Source organism: Aphis gossypii, chromosome 3, assembly GCF_020184175.1.
Source record: "Aphis gossypii isolate Hap1 chromosome 3, ASM2018417v2, whole genome shotgun sequence".
Classification (NCBI taxonomy): Eukaryota; Metazoa; Arthropoda; class Insecta; order Hemiptera; family Aphididae; genus Aphis; species Aphis gossypii.
Genome location: NC_065532.1, coordinates 27,106,488 through 27,126,206, shown reverse-complemented (window position 1 = coordinate 27,126,206; position 19,719 = coordinate 27,106,488). Strand labels below are relative to the sequence as shown.

The 19,719-nt window shown below is 26.8% G+C and overlaps 3 protein-coding genes across 7 annotated transcripts; 1 reads left to right on the top strand and 2 right to left on the bottom strand.

Moving 5' to 3' along the window:
- Nucleotides 1–7,586, top strand: LOC114123320 (uncharacterized). Of its 5 annotated transcripts, XM_050204287.1 has the most exons (9): nt 1,643–1,795; nt 1,872–1,993; nt 2,789–4,880; nt 4,964–5,087; nt 5,166–5,251; nt 5,311–5,562; nt 6,405–6,627; nt 6,714–6,925; nt 7,012–7,586. In XM_050204287.1, the coding sequence occupies exons 3-9, from the start codon at nt 2,810–2,812 to the stop codon at nt 7,416–7,418; spliced, it is 3,375 nt and encodes a 1,124-aa protein (XP_050060244.1). In that variant the 5' UTR covers nt 1,643–1,795; nt 1,872–1,993; nt 2,789–2,809; the 3' UTR covers nt 7,419–7,586. The 5 variants fall into 5 exon arrangements, with proteins under 5 accessions (XP_027842056.2, XP_050060243.1, XP_050060244.1 ...); XM_027986255.2 differs by lacking the exons at nt 1,643–1,795; nt 1,872–1,993 and adding an exon at nt 1–471; XM_050204286.1 differs by lacking the exons at nt 1,643–1,795; nt 1,872–1,993 and adding an exon at nt 1–527.
- Nucleotides 7,587–8,976: 1,390 nt separating this feature from the next.
- On the bottom strand, nt 8,977–11,570 carry LOC114123315 (alpha-tubulin N-acetyltransferase 1-like). The gene is made up of 8 exons (XM_027986248.2): nt 11,204–11,570; nt 10,715–10,861; nt 10,395–10,563; nt 10,136–10,280; nt 9,793–9,826; nt 9,659–9,731; nt 9,517–9,578; nt 8,977–9,446 (listed from the first exon to the last, which is right to left on the bottom strand). Exons 1-8 carry the CDS (start codon nt 11,296–11,298, stop codon nt 9,326–9,328), a joined length of 846 nt encoding a protein of 281 aa, XP_027842049.2. The 5' UTR covers nt 11,299–11,570; the 3' UTR covers nt 8,977–9,325.
- Nucleotides 11,571–15,657: 4,087 nt separating this feature from the next.
- Nucleotides 15,658–17,828, bottom strand: LOC126551308 (uncharacterized). The gene is made up of 5 exons (XM_050204325.1): nt 17,158–17,828; nt 16,933–17,082; nt 16,288–16,354; nt 15,930–15,985; nt 15,658–15,863 (listed from the first exon to the last, which is right to left on the bottom strand). Exons 2-5 carry the CDS (start codon nt 17,016–17,018, stop codon nt 15,743–15,745), a joined length of 330 nt encoding a protein of 109 aa, XP_050060282.1. The 5' UTR covers nt 17,019–17,082; nt 17,158–17,828; the 3' UTR covers nt 15,658–15,742.
- Nucleotides 17,829–19,719: the final 1,891 nt, after the last annotated feature.

Below are 19,719 nucleotides of genomic sequence, written 5' to 3'. Positions count from 1 at the left end.
CTATTCAGTAGTGCATTACCTATTCTATATGGTTATTATAATATTATTATTGTTCCTAATTGTGTGGTGAAATGTATTGTATTATTGAAATTGTTTTTAAACGATTACGTTACGGGATCAGCAAAGAGAACATTAACGACTTTGAATCATTGTCTTTCTATCGAATTTTTAAGCCGTGACGAGCAGTGATAAGACAATAATAATAACTTGAGTGTTTTCGACGCACGTTAATTGCTAGACATCTTTGTTTTGTGGCTGAGTGGCTGTTGTGCTGTAGCCTGTGGTGCAGTACTCGTCTACTCTAACGACTGGAAGTGTGGCGCAGTAAATCCAATTTAAATTATAACTTATCATATGAATTAAATAAACAATTTTACCGGACTGTTGATTTTTACTGTGATTCATGAAGACCTGTAAAACTGACTCGGCGAATTGTACCTTGGAACACTGATGGTTCCTTCTACCTTACTGGTAAGTACTTATATTATTACATCTGCACTCATACAGAAGAACTGTTATCCCTTAAAGTAGGTATACCTATTTTAAATATTTTTATTAATTGATATGTTATACTATATAAAACTGTAGACATTGTCAAAATTGGAACATTTAATTTAGATAAAATTAATAGTGGATATTAAAATTAACTAAAGCATAAATGTTTTTGTTAGACATTTTACAGACAATGTTTATACCTAGATTAGAGGCCCCTTCCCTCTGGGCCTTGGCATTGTCTGTATTAAAAAGTAAAAATATAGTTTATACAAAACCTATTCTGCATTGAAAATTTAAAAAAACATAACATATAATAATAAGCATCTTTCAACAAAAATGTATTAAAGTGCCTACTTAATTTTTGTTTACAATATTCTACCACAGTGATCTTTTCCCATGATTAAATGTTGAGTATGACATTAACTTGAACTATTAAACTATTAAGTATAATTATATTTTTAAATCTTGTATAAAAGATGTCATTATATTTTAATTTATTGTGCAGCTAGATAATTATACTATTTGTCTATTTATACCATAAATATTAATTATTAATTAGAGTTCAGTTGAAACTGACTACTTAATAATATAAAGTTTATGCAATAATGAATAGTCATTTGTTTTTAATTATTAATTTATTTTTATCATTACTTATCTAAATAATATTATAATATTAATACGGAATTGTTTATACCTAAATCATTTAATTATTATTTTAATATTTCCTTTGATTAATTTTCATGGTTTTACTTGACTATTGTATATTAGGTATTTAGGTAGGTAGGTACCTAACAAATTATTTCAAATTATATTTTTTGGTCTAAATATGTGTAAAATTATCCTGATCCAGGATAATAAACCATATAAATGAAAAGAGGCGAACATCCCAATATGTTTTTTTACTCAATAGTCTAGACAAATGCTTTTTGTAGTTAATCATAGAACTTAACAAGTAATGTTTATGACATTAATGTTTCTAATTGTCATAAGCTTATCAATGTTATGCCGATAAGTGATATCAGTTAGTTATAATTAATATAATTTTGTGATGATCACTAATCAATTCAAAAATTGTAATAGATCATTGATTGACTTATAAAGAAAATCATTTTAATTTAATAATTAATACATTTATCTTTTTTACTTAAATAAATTATAATAAGTTAAATGAATTGATCTAGTTCAGTTATTTTGTTTATAATACCTATTTTGTATTAAAATACAGTTTAAATTTGTTTTCAAAAACAACTATAATCAATATTCAAACTTCTTAATTTTGTATTTAGTTCTTTAAAATATGGTAATACATTACTTAAATTATTTTTAGTAACTAACTAGTTTTGAGGTTAAGTTAATAGGCATCAACATTTTTTTAGAGAGTTATTGGACAGAGGCGGCCTGGCCCTCCGGAATACTAGGAGGTTTCTGTTGGCCTGTCATATTGGAGTCTGTCATTGAGGCCTGATGTCTGTATTACATTATTTTTTAAAACAATTAGGTAGTTTTTAATTTTTTTTAACTAAAAATAATATATTAATGTGTCTTATACATTTTCCCAGTCTGAAATTTTATCCCAAGCCTTCTCTGGCTATGGATTACTAAAGGCTAAATTAGCATAGGTGAAACAATTACAATTTTGTTTGTGCAAGATACAATGTACATTATAATGCTTATAAATTATAATTAAGTATTTTCAATGCTACATTCTTAGAATGGATTTAATTTTAAATATGTATTATTCAAATTAATTCCAGTTAAATTGTTTTTATTATTATTATTGACATGTATTACCATACAAAAAATACCATTATTTAATAAATGCTATTAGAAATAAAAAAAATATAAGAATACCTAATATTTTATTTAAATAATTTTTCATTATAATTATTTCATCAAAAATATACTTACGTCATTATAAAAATAAAGAATAATCAGATTTACAAAATAATAATATTAATAATAAATATCAATACAATTCATGTTTAAATTCTATTATGTTTCAATCTATGTTTAAATCATACTTTAATCAAACAAAATATTTTTTTAATGTACCTATAATACCAAACATCTTAACAGCCCAATCCACGTTTGGGCATATTTTTTATTTTTATAAAATTTAGTTAAATTTTTATAATAATTTATTTTTATTGTCTACTATATTAAATGTATATTATATTACAGACAATAATCTGATAACTTAATATTATGATGGTTCAATAAAGGTTAAAATGCAAAATTCAATTTCTTTAGATTAATTAAACATGTTATTAATTTGTGGATTTCTTTATTCCAGATAATATTATAATAATTTACAATGGAAAAAACAATGAATGATCTTGAAGTATCGATTAAATTGCCTCCATTATTGCTAAAAACATTTTCCATCAATATTAACAAAGCCAAATGTATTAAATGTAATCTTTCATGTGCACCTGTAGAAGATGATATTCTTTTCCATCTGTCAGTATGTAATGGAAACCTTATTGACGACAATATTCAACCAAAATTTAAATTCAATTGTTTGAAGTGTTATTTTACGACTGATAGTATTGATCAATGGAAGTGTCATTTATTCAAACTCAATCATATTTCCATTAATTTTGATTCAGGTATAAAAAACTATTCACACGATTGCAATTTGTGTAAAACTCATTTTTATGGATCTAAATCTAGCATACTTCAACATCAATGTAGACCTAAATTTATTTCATTATTATCAGAAGTGATGGCCTATGTGTATACCAATTATAACGTTAAGGATAAACAGACTATGCTTCATTATTGTACAGATTGCTTTTATTACACTTATGATTTAATAATAACTGATTTTCACATTAAGAAACATAGTGAAGCTAGCAATAATTCTGTATGCAATTCATGTCAGATAACATTTTATGGCTCTAATAAAGAAGAATTTTTAAACCACAAACATTCATTTGAACATATAATTCTGTGGTGTTTAAATGGAGCTCGAAGTGTACCAAAACTGTCTACTACTGTGATTAAGAAATTGCCTTATTACATAACAAAATATTTTGTAATTAGTACATTGTTAGAAAAATTTTGTTGCATTGTCTGCAATACAATAAACATATTGACATGTGAATATATTTATGATCATTTTCATAAATGTATTTCATCCAAAGAAATATCTTGTGCCGAAAACTGCATTTCATTGCTATCAGTAAATTGTAATGTATGTAATTATTCATGTTCCACCATATATGAAAATTTTTACAAATGTTGGGTGGACCATGTAATAAGTTTTAATCATTTGAGTAAAACAGTGGTTGAAAAAAAGAACAAACAAAAATTAATTTCATATTACTGTTATGTAAGTGAAACTGTGTATTATGGAACTTATTCTTTCATTATGAAGTTAATATTGAAAACAAATAATGATATTGGACGTCTGTTGTTTATATCTGATTTAATGGCTAAAGTGTACAAACGTGTCACTAATGCACATTTCAGCTGCAATATTTTATTTTGCTGCGGAATTTGTCAAAATTATACAGACAAACATTTATTTGATTGTGTTCATAAAAATGATGAATCAAAATTACTTTATTGTTCCACTTGTTTAGTTAAGTTCAATGTCGATTCTGACTTCAATGAACATCTTGTAAGTAGTGAGCATATTATTTTGAAATATTTTAAATCTAATCAAATAGGTGAACTTATGATTCTTGATCGTTCCATGGAAACAATGAAGATTTATTTAACTAATTTAACAGAAAGTGACGACAATGATGATGGAGATAATGATAACGATGACACCTTTAATGATGACTCTGATAATGAAACGTTTCATGAGACTAAATATGAGGATAATAATGAAGTGGTTAATTCTATGCAAAACATAAAAACCCATGATCCAGAAGAAAATGTTATTTCAAATTTAATAGAAAAATTATCTGCACAACAAAAAAAATCTGCTTTTAACAATTACTTGAGAATGAATTTTGAACTAATAAACCAAATGCCTCAAGCAAGTAATGTTTTTGTTGAATCTTTATCATACATCTGTGATATTTGTGATTTGGTCGTTGGTAATCGTGATGATTGGATTAAACACGACGAACTATTTCATAAGAAAGATAATGATCTTTCAATTTTATACTGTGATATTTGTCGTGTTTATCATGTGAATACTTCTTCTTTTAATATTGATTATCATTTAACGACTAATGAACATTTAATAATGAAAGAATTTCAAGAGTACCTGAAAAAAACTTTGGTCAAACTTTCAATAAATAATATTAATAATTGTAATAATAACCCAAATTCCATCGATAATGACAAAGGTTCCGAAGTAAAAATTAAAAAAATCCAAAATTCAAAAGTATTTAAAAAGAATAAAATTATTCATATAGAAATTAAGGGTGAATAGTATTTTATACTCTACAATTATATTATTAAACTTACAACATTCAAATTAAACAATTTTAATATTTTTTATTTCTAGATGTCAATACTAATTTAAAAAGAAATAATTATTGTTTACTAAGCAAAATAATTGAAGAAAAATATGGTGAATTCAAACAGATCACAAATGTAGACAATTCATTCATAATTCTTTTCAAAAATATGTAGGTTTACTATCTAATTTTTTTATTATAAGAATAATTGTTGTTTGTTTTTTTTTTTTAATTATAATTATCATTTAGGGATCAGGTTAAATTTTTCGTTGAGGATAAAAAAAAATTGGAAGAACAGTATGGCTTTACAATACAAACAATAGGAGAACATAAAGGTATAATTTTAAAATAAATTAAAAATAAAAATATTAATACTTAATGTTTATCTTTGTAGAAAAAGTATTATCATTGAAGACAATAGATTTCTTTGAAGATTGGGGCTTGTTGTGTGATACAATTTTAAAAGATTTAAAGATCATGAATAGAACATTAACCAGTTCAAAAATACAATCCTCTGTTCAACAATTATGTGACTCAATATATAGCCTTGATATTGGAACAAATTCAAATAAAGTTCACATTTTTGGTTCTAGAGTGTATGGACTAGCTACAGATACAACTGATATAGATATATATTTGGAGACAGGTGTTTTAATTTTTAATTATTATTAGACTAAAAATATACTATAAATATTAGATTGCTAATTTTTATTAGTTAAAAATAATCTAGAGTTTACTTAACATAATATTATATTACATAAACATGTGTTTATATTAGATAGGAGCAACATTTTAAAATTAATATTAAGACATAAAAAAAAGAACTGGGGAAGTCGTTCTACTTTATAAACTTGTAATTTTTAGTTAGTAAGTTATTAGGTAAGATCAATACATAATTTTACTTACTTTGAAATACTTTAAAATGATGTGAAGACGTAAAAATATATAAAAATTAGTTTTGATATTTTATAATTTTCATATTTTAAATCCGTAGATACTCCATTATCTATTAGTATTGCCCAGCATTGTGCTAATTATTTAGGAAATTTCATTGTCTATAAAAAATAATAATGTATGTAGTGGCAAAAAGTTTCAAATTCTCTATAGCAAATATTTTTAACCGGAAAAAAATTGAAAATTTTTATAAATATTGAACAGAAAACATATAAAACAAAATTATGAACATGTGTTTTTAGTAATTTTAAATTTCTTTAATATCAACTTTTGAAGAAAATTTTAATACATTTATAAATTTTTAATTCAAAATCAAAAATATCTTTAAATGGAACAAAAATAGCCAAAAATATTTTTTAAATTTTATCGTACCTAGAAAACACTATTATAAATATTGTTGAGAATTTCAAAGCTAGAATTATTGATATTTTAATCTTCTGTTGAACATTGCATGTTTTATTTTTAAAAATCTGTGAACTTTTATGGTAAGAGTTGTTGAGAAATATTGATAATAACAGTGATCTTGATTTATAGATGACACGTTTGACGGAGAAATATCAAATGATAATGACATTCAAGTGGAATTGGTTAAAACGTTTACTAAACGTTGTTTGTTAAAACCAAAAGTCTTTAAAAATGTTGAAGAAATCTGCAATGCTCGTGTACCTATTGTTAAATTTTATCACATACCATCAAAACTCATCTGTGATGTATCCTTTAAAAGTGGTTTGAGTGTGTACAACACAAAACTAATCAAGTATGTGACACCACAGTTACATGTCTGGCAAGAAGTTTCCAAAATTGTCAAATGATTACACATTTTTTATTCAACTTTTCTCACAGATTGTATTTGTCAATGAGCACTACTGTAAAGTGGCTGGTCTGCGTCATTGTGAAGCATTGGGCTCTCCAAAACGGTTTAAAAGACAGACATTTGTTCACCAGCTATGCCTTGATATGGCTGGTGTTATTTTACTTGATGACCGAAAAAGTTGTTCCATCAGTGATGGAACTCAGGCAAAAAGCTTCTAAAGATGATCATAAGATTATTGAAGGTACCTTCATAGTTTTATATCCTTTTCTATTAAAATCACACCCAAACATTTTATTTATTTATTTAATTATTTATTTTTTTAATCAGGATGGGACTGTACGTTTGGAGAATGGTCGTGCAATATCAGCGACGATAAACGTCCTAAACTGTTATTGGGTTTTTATCAATTCTATGCCAATAAGAAAAAACTAAAGGAGTATGTACTGTCTACTTGCACTGGTCAGCACATAAAGAAGCATAAATTTTATAACAATTTTAGCCAATTGTCAGGATTAAGTAAAATACAGAGAACCCAGTTTAAAACCTTTCAGTCCAAAGTTGATTCGAGTTTCGAGAAATGTTACGGCCTTGTTCTACAAGATCCATTTGAACTGTCATTCAACCTGACTAAAAATATATACAAACAAGTTTTGACAGATTTTTGTGATTTGTGTAATCAAAGTGCTACCCTTTTAATTAATATGAAAGGTTACAATATGTTTTATAATACCTAATTTTGTTTTTAATTGTACTTTTCTTATGCTTAACAAGTTTTCTAGACTTAAGTTACCTATGCGTTATATAATGTGAACATTCTAATTTCATAACATCTAAAAATATAAATTGTGTAAATCTTTTAAAATTGCATTAATAAATTAATACTTTTATAATTTGTTATGAAATATCATGAATTTTTAATATTTTAATAGATACTTAAAAGTTAGAGCTTTTTTTAGTTTTTTAAATATTGATTCTGTGATCAACACTATGTCATAGTTATAACAATTGCATTTTTGATCATAAATGCGGCTTTGCATATTTACTTTCTAAGCAAATACCTTGTAACTTTAGCCGTGTAAATATAAGTACTTACTTTTAATTTGAAAAAAAAAGTACTATTTCAGATAAACTAATTTATTTACTAATAACAACCATTATAATAAAAAAAAAATTACAAAATGTAGTAAAGTAGATATAAGAAATAGTAATATTATTTAAGCTTATAGGAGTTGATTTGAAGTTTATGCTTATAACATAAAAAAAAAATTAACAATAATAATACTAGTATTTATGTATAATAATATTAAATATTGTTGTTACTTGTTTATAATTTATTTTATGTCAAAGTTATTTAACAATTATTTTATTTGTCTAACTTCTAATCATTATTACTCTTCTTATTATTGTTATAACAAATAAATGTAAATACTATTATGCAATTGCATTATAGAACTAATTATTATTTTCATGTGTAAAAACACTAAAAACTAATAATCGTTACAGCCTATTTTTATGTGTGCCTTAATAAAAACTTTGTAATAAAAAAGAAAACATAAAATCCAATTTTTTATTATTATGGCCAACTTACTGTGAAACAAAATTTAAGGTTTTTATATCAATAAATTATTACGTATATTGTAATTACATAATAATGTAAAAGTATCACATTGAAATATAGAAATACATTAAAAGGGCAGTGCTTAAAATCTGTTTTTTCCAAAATTTACTAATGTGATAGTCTTAAACTCTACTCACTAACATTTTTCAGAACATTGTGTTGACTATCTTTGGTAATCCGTCAAATTTAACTAATCTTAGCCTGAGCTGGTTCTCTGCTACAGCCAATAGCGATTAACCAGATCTTATACTACCTCTGGTTGCATTAGGTTTTACTCTAACAAAAGTTTTCAATTCACTTACAAATACTTCATAATGTAATAGTCATAATATTATGATAATATCGTTCATTATTTAATTTATTATCACTATTCCATAGTCTTCTCTGGTGGCCAGACTGTATTTAAATTATTACAATATCACATAAACTCTCAAAACGTTTATAAGGTGGAATTAGTACCCTTCGTCTGATGATCTCGTCCTCCAACTTAAGGAAGTATCAAATAACTGATATCAACACTGTCTGTCGATTTATACCACAGAAAAATTCACTTTTCATACAAGATCTTCACAGATTCCATAACACATTTTTTACAGTATTGACACAAGATGAGTGCAACATTAATCTAATACATAGATAATGTCAATTAAAAACAAAATAAATTATGACAAATGTAATTACCAAAAAATAAAAATATATTAACTTAGAATGGTATTTGGAGCTATTGTTTATAAACGCATACAACAGCTCAATACAAAAAAAAGAAAATTAAATATCAGCCTTGTTAAAATATAGAACTCAAAACAGTTAGTAGCATTGTAGTTAGCAGTGAATAGACTATTACATTAAAAAAAATAATTGCTCACAAAAAACACTAGTGATTATTATTTAAGTACAGCATATAATATTTGAAAATTGCATTTGGGTTAAGCTGTTAAACAAAAATATCTATACAATTATACTTCTGCGTGTGCACGTGGACTGGAATACAGTACAATTGTTTGAATACGTTGTTAGTTTTGATTACCACAGAGAGTTGTGGTGAAATTTAAGATCACGTTTCACAGAATTTCCATCTTGGTCAGTTTTAAATGCACCTTCACTTTCAGGATGTGGATTAACTTCCTTGAACTGATTATCAACACTAAATAAATTTAAAACATTTAAAACTAAAAATCATTGAAATCTGGATTTTTAACAATTTAAATACTAACAAATCAGTGTCTTGGTTATACTTGAACTTCACAAACGCTGCATCCCCTTCACCCTGTATTATCTAAAAATAATAACAATAATTTATAACTTTCATAATTGTACTATTTAGTATAATATAAGAGTTTATGATTCAACACTAACCTCGCCCATTGTATCGTGATGTTTATGAGCACCATGCCGTCCAAACATTGGTTGTCGCTTATATGCTACAGCTCTAAAAATAATAAAATAATAATCAGATTATTTCAAAATGTATTAATAGAATAAAAAATTACCTATGTCCACTATTGTCATGATTCTTTTCATCAACTACAAATTAACACAACTCATTAATAACATAGTAAAGCAAAAGTTAAGTAAAAGTATATTTTGGATTTTAATATTTATGCACATATTGTGTTTTAGAGTAGATACATCTTGATAAGGTTAGGAAAATATGTATACTGTGTCCACTGAAAATATGCCACAGCCTAATGAAAATCAGTAATTTAACTTAAAATATACCTGAAAAAGTTATATTTTGATATACAATTTAGTATTTTAGTGAGTGATTGTATCAACTTAAAAGCTTAAAAATATTAAAGTCCAGAATACATAAGAGTATTATAAAACACTTACAAGCGTCATCAAAAAATTCCTCAAATATTACAAAATTATTTCCTTGGTTTACCAATTTAGATAATTGATAATGCTTCCACATAAACTGCAATAATTTTTTTGTTGGCTTGTCAATAGCTAAATGTTTGGCTTCTAAATTTATATCCTAAAATTTGATATCAATTTGAGTTCAGATAATTATTTGATATTGTCAAAATTATGTTATTTTAAGTTTGAACTATTCAAAATTATTTAGAAAGTATAGTTAAAAGTTTATTACCTGTAACATGCATTCGATCAAACGTTTTCCATAACCTTTACGCTGTTTTGACTCGTGTATATAGAAATCTAACAAACAGTAAACCATTGCTTCTGACCGCGAGCCTTCTTTGTTATAGAGGTATAATTTTTTCCATCCCATCTTCAAAATCCCAACAACACTGAAATGTCTATAAATGCAAAAAATACAAACAATGAACAAAACTAGAAAAAATATAGTTAATATTAGTTAATATTGAACTGGTATTTTTCAAGACAGATTAATGCAGCCCATTTCATCAAAAATTTTAAATCAATAAATACAATATCTGTAAATCTTACTCTGGTTTATCGTGTTCAGTCATCATGTAGAGGATGTGATCTGAGTTGGCCAGCTTGTCGGCGCTGGTGACGGGCAACTTCAATTCTTGAGCGACAGCCGAAGCTTTGCCCATCTCATCGATGATCAATTTCATTTTGTCTTTTAGGCTATACACAATAATCAACAATAAGTATAAGTATTTAATAAAACATAGCAATATCAATAGCAACAACTATTATGGAATATCCCCCTTAGATAAAAAAAAAAAAAAAAGCACTAAAAATTCGAAATAAGTATTTTCTTATTCACTATACCTCTAACCACAAATATACCTAAAGTACACCCACACAAACTTAACTTGCACACACACTAACTTCGCTTATCCAAGCTAATACCTATGAAATTAAATTTCAAATATACCGTCATCTACCTAGCCTACACACCCCTATTATTACCTATTATATTATAAGCTAACATAGATACTTAATTAATAATATGTTGGCACTTACTCATCATTTTTCTCGTGTCCCATTGCCGTCAACGTATTGTCTATCTTCATCACCTCTTCGGTGGCCACATCCTTTATACTAAAATTGAACTCCATGATACACGCGTACCGGGTAAAACTGCTACTATTTTAGTACACAGCGAAGTGATGACAATACCGGATCAGTAGTCAGATTATTGTCAGTAATACAAAAATTTAGTAAAAATTACTAGTCCGCGGAGTATTATGACTAATGATATGGATGTAAATTGTCGCAGAGGCGTGAATCGGATTAGGACATAATATGCACATAGAAGGGCGCTCCGTCAGCCTTAAAAAGGAAGTACAGCAGCAGCTGCATACTGCACAGCTGTAGCAAGCAGTCGGGCAGGCTGTTGAACCGGCTGATAATAAAATCGACCGTGAACAACATAATGCAGTTTTAGGTAGGTACCAGTGTAAAGGCAGGGGCAGGAAAAGAACGTAAAGATATTATTGTTCTGTGATAGGTATTATGTTGTTAAACTGATAAGACAACTTTTGTCGCCGGAAATTTCGTCTGCATCATAACGCGCTATTGCGCTAATGCGCGATCACAGAACAATCGAATGTCGACGCAGTCAACCGTCTTATTGAGTACCTATTAAATGTAAATTATAATTTGTAATCCATGTTTGGCTCGGATGTTTAGAGGAAGCATTTCGCATTGTGTAATCATACTAATCAGTACTCGTGAACTCTTTTAGAGTTAATACGCTGCTAGATTTTGGGTCACACGTAAGCTTTCAAAATTGAGTCGACGGAGCGGGTAAACTTACAATGATGAAAACAAATCGTGTATCACACAAGCAAAAGAAGCATTCCTCACGACTATAGGTAGGCACATTTTACACGATTCGTTAGTAAAGTCATTCTCGAATACACTCAACAATTCGACAAATCGATGAACGTATTACCCGTATTAGTCGTATTTCTCGTGGTAGTATAGGTAATTGCAAACGAGTATGCACCACTTATAAAATGTATCTATATAGTGAAGACCACAGTTTTCTCGACCTATCGACAAGACTATATTACAAGAATGATAAGATACTCGTTGCTACGATTAACTTAAACAGAACAACAGTATGTACGTATTAAAACTAGCATTGTGTTATAATATTATGTAATGCTGAGTTAGCGTGTGGAATATGGACGATGGATCCAATGATTTCTCCAAGTGATCATCGTATTCGAATATAGTATTCAACGCCGCGTAACTGACTCTCAAGTCTCAACCCGAAGTTTCCTAACTTTTCCGATTTGAACACTATTGACACTTCGAGAACGATCCTAAAAAATCGAATAAAACCTTAATTGTAATACATTTAAAAAAAAATGTAAGTAGGTAACCTTATAACTTATAAGTTATAAATTTAGTTGTTAGTTTAACAAGTTAAAGTCTCTGTTAAACTGTCATTGTTTTCATTATAATACAATTGCACATTTGCACTTTACGGGATCAGCGACCGTCTTCACCTCGTACAATCTATAAATAAATAATAGGCAACTGCTTAAAGATTTATATTTTTTATCATATTCGGATTTAAATCGTTGAATTAACCAAATTTACCGTCTATTGTACTATGCGATGCACTGATATGTATGTTCTTTATTGGCAGTGTCGACACGTCCAAAATCCATGAAATGTTCCAATTCTATAAGTTTGTCGCAAATATAGTTAGGTATATAAAAAAAAATCGTATAAATAAATATAGTGTATAAGTGGAGTGTATAGTATGAAATGTGTGTTGGGTAATTTTCAGACACATTTATTTGTAAAAATAAATTTAAATTTTTTATTTTTTTTAAACCGTTCATTCTTTGTTCGTTAAGGCGATTCTTTCTCAACTCTCTTTCAAATCAAAGCAAAACTACTATCCTTAGTAAGATTACCAGACATTTTAGCCGGAATTCCCAACTACAAAAAACAATGTTAATAAACACTTATACAGCATAGGCTATGCTGACGACACAGCATTTCTTTTTCTATACTCTGACAACACGATAGCACTCAAAATCTTCAAATTCATATCAACAAAATCGCACAATGGTCCTTCAAGTGGAGATTTAAAATTAATGCAGACATGCAGCTAAGTCTTTTTAGATCCCTTTCACTATAAGATAAAGTAACTCATCTACAGTTTATTTTTAATAAGCCCAAATCCCAACCAACTCAAATTAAATATTTAGGTCTAACTATGGCATTCAAATATGTACTTTTAAAATATGAACCATCCGAGCCTTTTAATAAATGTTACTTACACAAATGAACGTTTTAAATTGCTTACTGCACAATATATAGTCTTAAAAATCGAAAATGTTCCTAAAACCTACTACAAAAAATGAAATCACACAAATCCACTAGTCTCTATCTTAATCAATGATTATATTTCTTAGAATCCACCACATCGACTATAAAGATACTAGTGCCAGGGACCAGAAATTCTTACTTAAAAATAAAAACATTATCTGTTTTCTCTATATTTTCATTTTTAAAACTAAAATTTTAAAATTACGAAAATACATAAATAATATTCATAATACACAAATTCCCTCTAAAATTAAAGCTTAATATTACCTAATAAACAAAATTGGAACTTTTGAACACACATTTGCTATACAATTTAAGTATTGCAATTATTGCATAATATAAATACCATCTGGTATATTTATTATTTAAGATAAACATTTTCTTATACGTATACAATGTACATAAAAATGATTTATGTACGGTACATTGTGGTCTTATTTATTCATTATATTATAGAATATAAAAGTACCTATCATAATTATTCATAGGGCATCAATGATTGTAGTAAGTAGATTTACTTTCTATTTATTGTTATATAGTTAGGTTAAAAAAATACAAAATGTCTTATGTGTGGACGTTTATTGTATGAAGTATTTATATGATCTACTCTGTACACTGTGCACTTAAATTAACAATAATTAAACGACTAAACAATTTAATTTTTAAATTTAAACAAAAATCATGATTGACAAGATAACAAGTTTATAGATACCTACTCAAAAGTCTTGAACATAATCATTACCTACTAATTATTTGTTGACAACCACCTGAGTGCACGTTTACGACTATACCTACTCAATTCTCATATTATGGTGAAAAATGAAAATAGTTATGCTAGAATAAAAATAAAATAATGCAATACCTAGTAAATGATATAAATAACTCGTATTTTATTATTATAGTTAGAGTTGTTATTTATATTTTGTTATATTATTAGAATTTTTAATTATAACGAAAATGTATATTTATACAATAGGTACCACCTACCTATGCCCTTGCCTGGTAATATCATTTAATCTATTTTGTGGTAATGTTTTAAATTGTTGATGAATAATAAAATCGAAGTAGGTATTAAACGGTCGCTGAATATTCAAAAGCAATATTGTATAATACTTATTTTTACTAGGAAACCACAAGCAATTGCCTTAAAATAACAATCAATAATCAAACGCTAAGAGTTAGAGGGAATAATGGCGATTGACAACATTAATTTACGAATTTACAAAACGTTTTCAATCATATTTAGCAGTAATCAGTGTATGGACTACGGGCATAATATTAAATAATGCTTAATAAATAATATTATAATTATAATTGATATTCAGTATTATAATGAAGTAGGTATTTTCGATAATTTTATTATACTTATTTAGATTAGAAAAAAAAGGAAGGGGTTAATGGTTATCTAAGGAATCTAAACCCCATTTCACCCCTCTACCATAAATACGCCACTGATAAACGGTAATACATACTTACAAATTACAATCAACTTCAATAAATTACAAATCTCATCTTACGTATATAATAAATTAAAAAGTACTACTGAATACTTATAATATACTAACTTACTAACTAATAAAGTAATAACTATATAACTTAATATTTAAATAAAAAATGTGAACTTCTGAAAATGTTAACAGCCAAGTCTAATAATACCTAACAGCTCAGAATTATTCTATTTTAATAGTACCTTGTTTTACTATCTATAAACTGAATAGAGTTTAATTATGCAAACAAACATAACATCTATATGATTAGTTTAATATAATTACCAAAAGTATAAAATATAAATATTTAAATTATTAAACCTTATACTACAACGTGTAATTATAGTATTATATTCACTATTAAAATTTAAGTGTTGAAAATGTTTCTCTTGATATTCTAGTTGCTTCAATAGTGCAAATCCGATAAAAATAAAAGTTATCTATAATTTAATAAAATTAGATTTGATAAAACTGAATTAAATTTTAAAATTCAACACGATGAACTACAACTTTACCATATTATAATTTATAACAATTATAGTAATGAAAGTATATACTAGTTAGGTTATATTACAAATAATAATATATTATTCTCTTAAATAACTAACTACTAAAAATTAATTTTTAAGACTCGAGTTTTTAAATTATTTTTAAAACATATTATGTGATCTAAGTGAGAATCAAATTATTAAATAAAGGTTGTTGCTTATTTCTATATCTATTACCATAGAGTACTGTGATGGAATTTGAGATCCCGCTTCACAGCATTCCCATACTTATCAGTTTGAGGTACACCAACAACTTCAGGATGAGGGATCAATTCTTTGAACCGACAATCAACACTAGATATAAGTTATAATAAATTGCAATTAAAACAAATCTTAATAACTGAAAATATTGGTACTTACAAATCATTGTCAATATTGTACTTAAATGTCATAGAATCAGTACCGTTTTGGACTATCTACAAAAAATAATAATTTTTTTATTATTATCAGCAAAAATACAATCTCTACAGGTACTCGAAAAAAAATAATTTGTGGTAGGTACCTTAGTACCTAGGTATATTATTAACTGAAGTAATGCCAAGTTGCACAAAAATTTTTTTTAAATATTTAATGGCCTAATAATTATGGGCTGGTGTATCATGTTTAAGGAATTACCTATTAACTCACAGTCTATTTATTAAATGTTTAATGATTGTTCGTGCATTCATGAATCGGACATAAGTATACAATATTTTTATTAAATTATTGAATAGCTTACCTCACCCATAGTATCATGACGTTTATGGGCTTCGTGCCGTCCAAATCTTTGTTTATTCACTGATGAACTATAAAATTTCAAAATGTTATTTATTAGAGTACAAATATTTTTGATGTCATATTTACAAAAAAGGTTTTTAACAAATTCCATTTATTACACATTTTAACCTAGTGGAAATAATTAAAAAACATGGTGATAATGTTTCAAACTGACAAAAATAGAAATTTGGCTATATCAAATCGCGAAGTAGGTATCTATACATAGTTGCCAAGGATAGGAAAATAGAATAAAAGTTAAAAGGCTGATTATTAGATTGTTATTTCATTTAATAATGGCCGCCGAAAAACGAAACAACAACAATAAAAACTTTTGTAAACAGTAAAAAGGGGGTTGTCAGTTGGTGGTACACTGATGCCAGACAATAAACGGAAAATTTTGTAATGGTTGAAAAAAACAATGAAATAGCTTTTATAAAAATCGCATCGATTCATGATCAATCACGACGAATTGATCAATTATTTTACCCTGCAAAATCATATAAGTATTGATTTATAGTCAAGAATAAGTGTATACTTGTAAATTGCATTACTTAAAATTTTACTTAAAAAATAACTACGTTATTATAATAACCAATAAGTAACTCACTCATCGACTTCCATGCGGTCTTCTGTCGTAAGTGACGCGTCATGGTCGGACTTCTGTACCTTGTCGTTGCGGCCGTTGAATTCCATTGTAATACGACACAATTATCAATACGATCTTTCGAGTACCGTTCGATTATTTTACTATTCTTGTCTGTAATCGAAGAATTTCATAGATATGGATATCTTCAGTACCTACCTAATAATAATTTAAAAAAATGTTTATTACCTATGCAAGTCTGCTAGGATACTGGATAGGTAAAGGCGGTGAGGTAGGTCTGGAACTAGTGGAACTAAATGTTGACTGTTGAGTATTCAATCTTCAGCGTTAGTCAGTTATAATAAGTGGTTTCGAGGGTAGAGGTATAGCGCGTAAACATGACCTTGAATGAATCCTTACATTTTTCCCGTATACATATAGCGTTCCTGCGGGAGATGCATAAATGTCGGCACGTACACTATAATATTATATTATTATGTTAGCAGGCTGGTTGTTACAATAAGACAGAAAAGAAATATAAATACAGTGGAGACCAAATAATTATTGGATTTTCTGAAAAAATGTCCATTACTTAAAATTAAAAAATGGTTTGATCTTTTATATCATTAAATGCAAGTACCTACTTATTTTACGAAAATTCCTAGTAACTAATTGTTGGGGCTAGGATTTAAACGCAACAGTATGTTTCTTTTTTTTTCAACTTCAGATTATTTCTTTTGTCAGTGATGTTCACAAATCACCTCTTCATAATGTAAATAATGGTGTTTTTATTTTGCATATTTTTGCTTATTTTGGATAACATGCATATTAATACATATTATTTTGAATATAATAAATATCATTGAATATTTTAGACTATAAAAATGCGAAAAATGCATGTTTTTTGGTATATATTTTAATTACTAGACATTTTTATACATGTGATATCGAACGGAGCTTAAGTAAATATAAGAACATATTAAAGTCTAATAGAAGATCGTTCAGCTTTGAAAATTTAAAACACCATGTAATTGTTTAATGTTTTATATGGTGTCTCCACACAAACTCTGGATCCAACACAAGGCATCCACACTGCTGATTCCGTCCTCTTTTCTGCACCTTTCAAGCCCCCACATAATACATTTGATTATTTGAATACCTATCGTTAATAGTTAAGAATAATATATTTTTTTAATAATTAATTTTAAAATGTGTTATTACTTTATCTAGTGTATATTTCATATTTTAGCGTTTATAATGTTATTAATTGCATATTTTACAATTTTTTATTGCATTTAAATCCTAGGCCTACATATAATTGTTTCTTTAAATGTACCTATTAAGTAAGTATCTACTTTTGCTTTTTTAATAGTTGTGTGACTATAAAGTTATTTATATATTTTAACACCATTTTAGTTATAATATAAAAGTTATAATAATATAATAATATAATACCTACCTAACTTTCAAAATAAAATGTTTTCTTTATCTTTATTTTTATAATTTTGAAATTAACTATATGAACTCAGCTTTACATAAGTACACAAATTATTATACTAAAGAGATGTTTAGAATACACACCTAGTTCTGTCAATGTACCTTACTTAAAATGTGCATATTGTACTAATTAATAACATTACCTATTTGTATTTAGCTACTCATAAATCATAATTGTGTACAATATTGGATAAGTACCAAATACTAATTATAGTTACCATCCAAGTTGATCCGTTTTTAGTACCTATTGATAATTTAATATAAATATAAATATTAAAATTATGGTTTGGTATTTCAAGTATTAACAAGTTATGACGTTTAAAGAAAATTATATTTACCATTAAATTCTTACATGATGTAGAAACAATTGAAGAGAACTATTTTTTGCTTATTTTCAGGAAAACAATACCTATTGGCTATTATCATAATATGTATCATGTCTTGAAGATGACATTATTAACAATACTTAACATTCAATGCTCTAAAAATGTTGTAAGTAACTTTATTAATTCTATCTAGCAATGTTCTAATAAATTCATTAATCATATTAATTTTAATCAATTATATAAATATATATATAGGTGATCCAATGGAGCTGTTGTGTGGGATTCTGATACTTCTTGCGGTATGAATAAATTTAATGTGTTCAATGAAAGTTTCTTAACTTAGTGTTGTGTGTATTAAAAATTATGACCTCATGTCCTCATGACCTCTGATGATTCTCTAGGTATGTACCATTGTAGCTTTAATGTTTGCTGACAGAAGGCTTGAAGCTAATTTAACTTTTTTGAGATGTCTTACTCTTATTGATGGTACTAGTTATTGATTCTCCTAAACACTAACTTAATACTAACTAACATAAAAATTCCAACCTTTAATGTACGCAACATCTCCAATAATTATTCAAAAAATTTCAACTATTAATAATTAGTATGACAAATATACCAAATAAGGATCCATCAACTCTATTAGTTTAATTATTTTGTATGTATTAAATAGGTACCTATTTGATATCTTGTACTGATTTTGGTATATCCTGTATTTTACCTAATAAAAATAAAATTTCAATAAAATTATTATGTTTTATTTAGTTCTAAATAGGTACATATTATACTAGAAAGCATTACTCAGTTCACCAATCCTCACTTTTATTCTTAGCTATCACCTGTCATGTTAAAATTTTTATTAGTTACCATCACAAATATATTCCCTTTAGACACTTTATATAATAGTATAAGTATATGTATCTAATAGAGATAATTTGTCACTTAAGATGTTGATAAAAAATTAAAAATACATCCATAATACTATAAA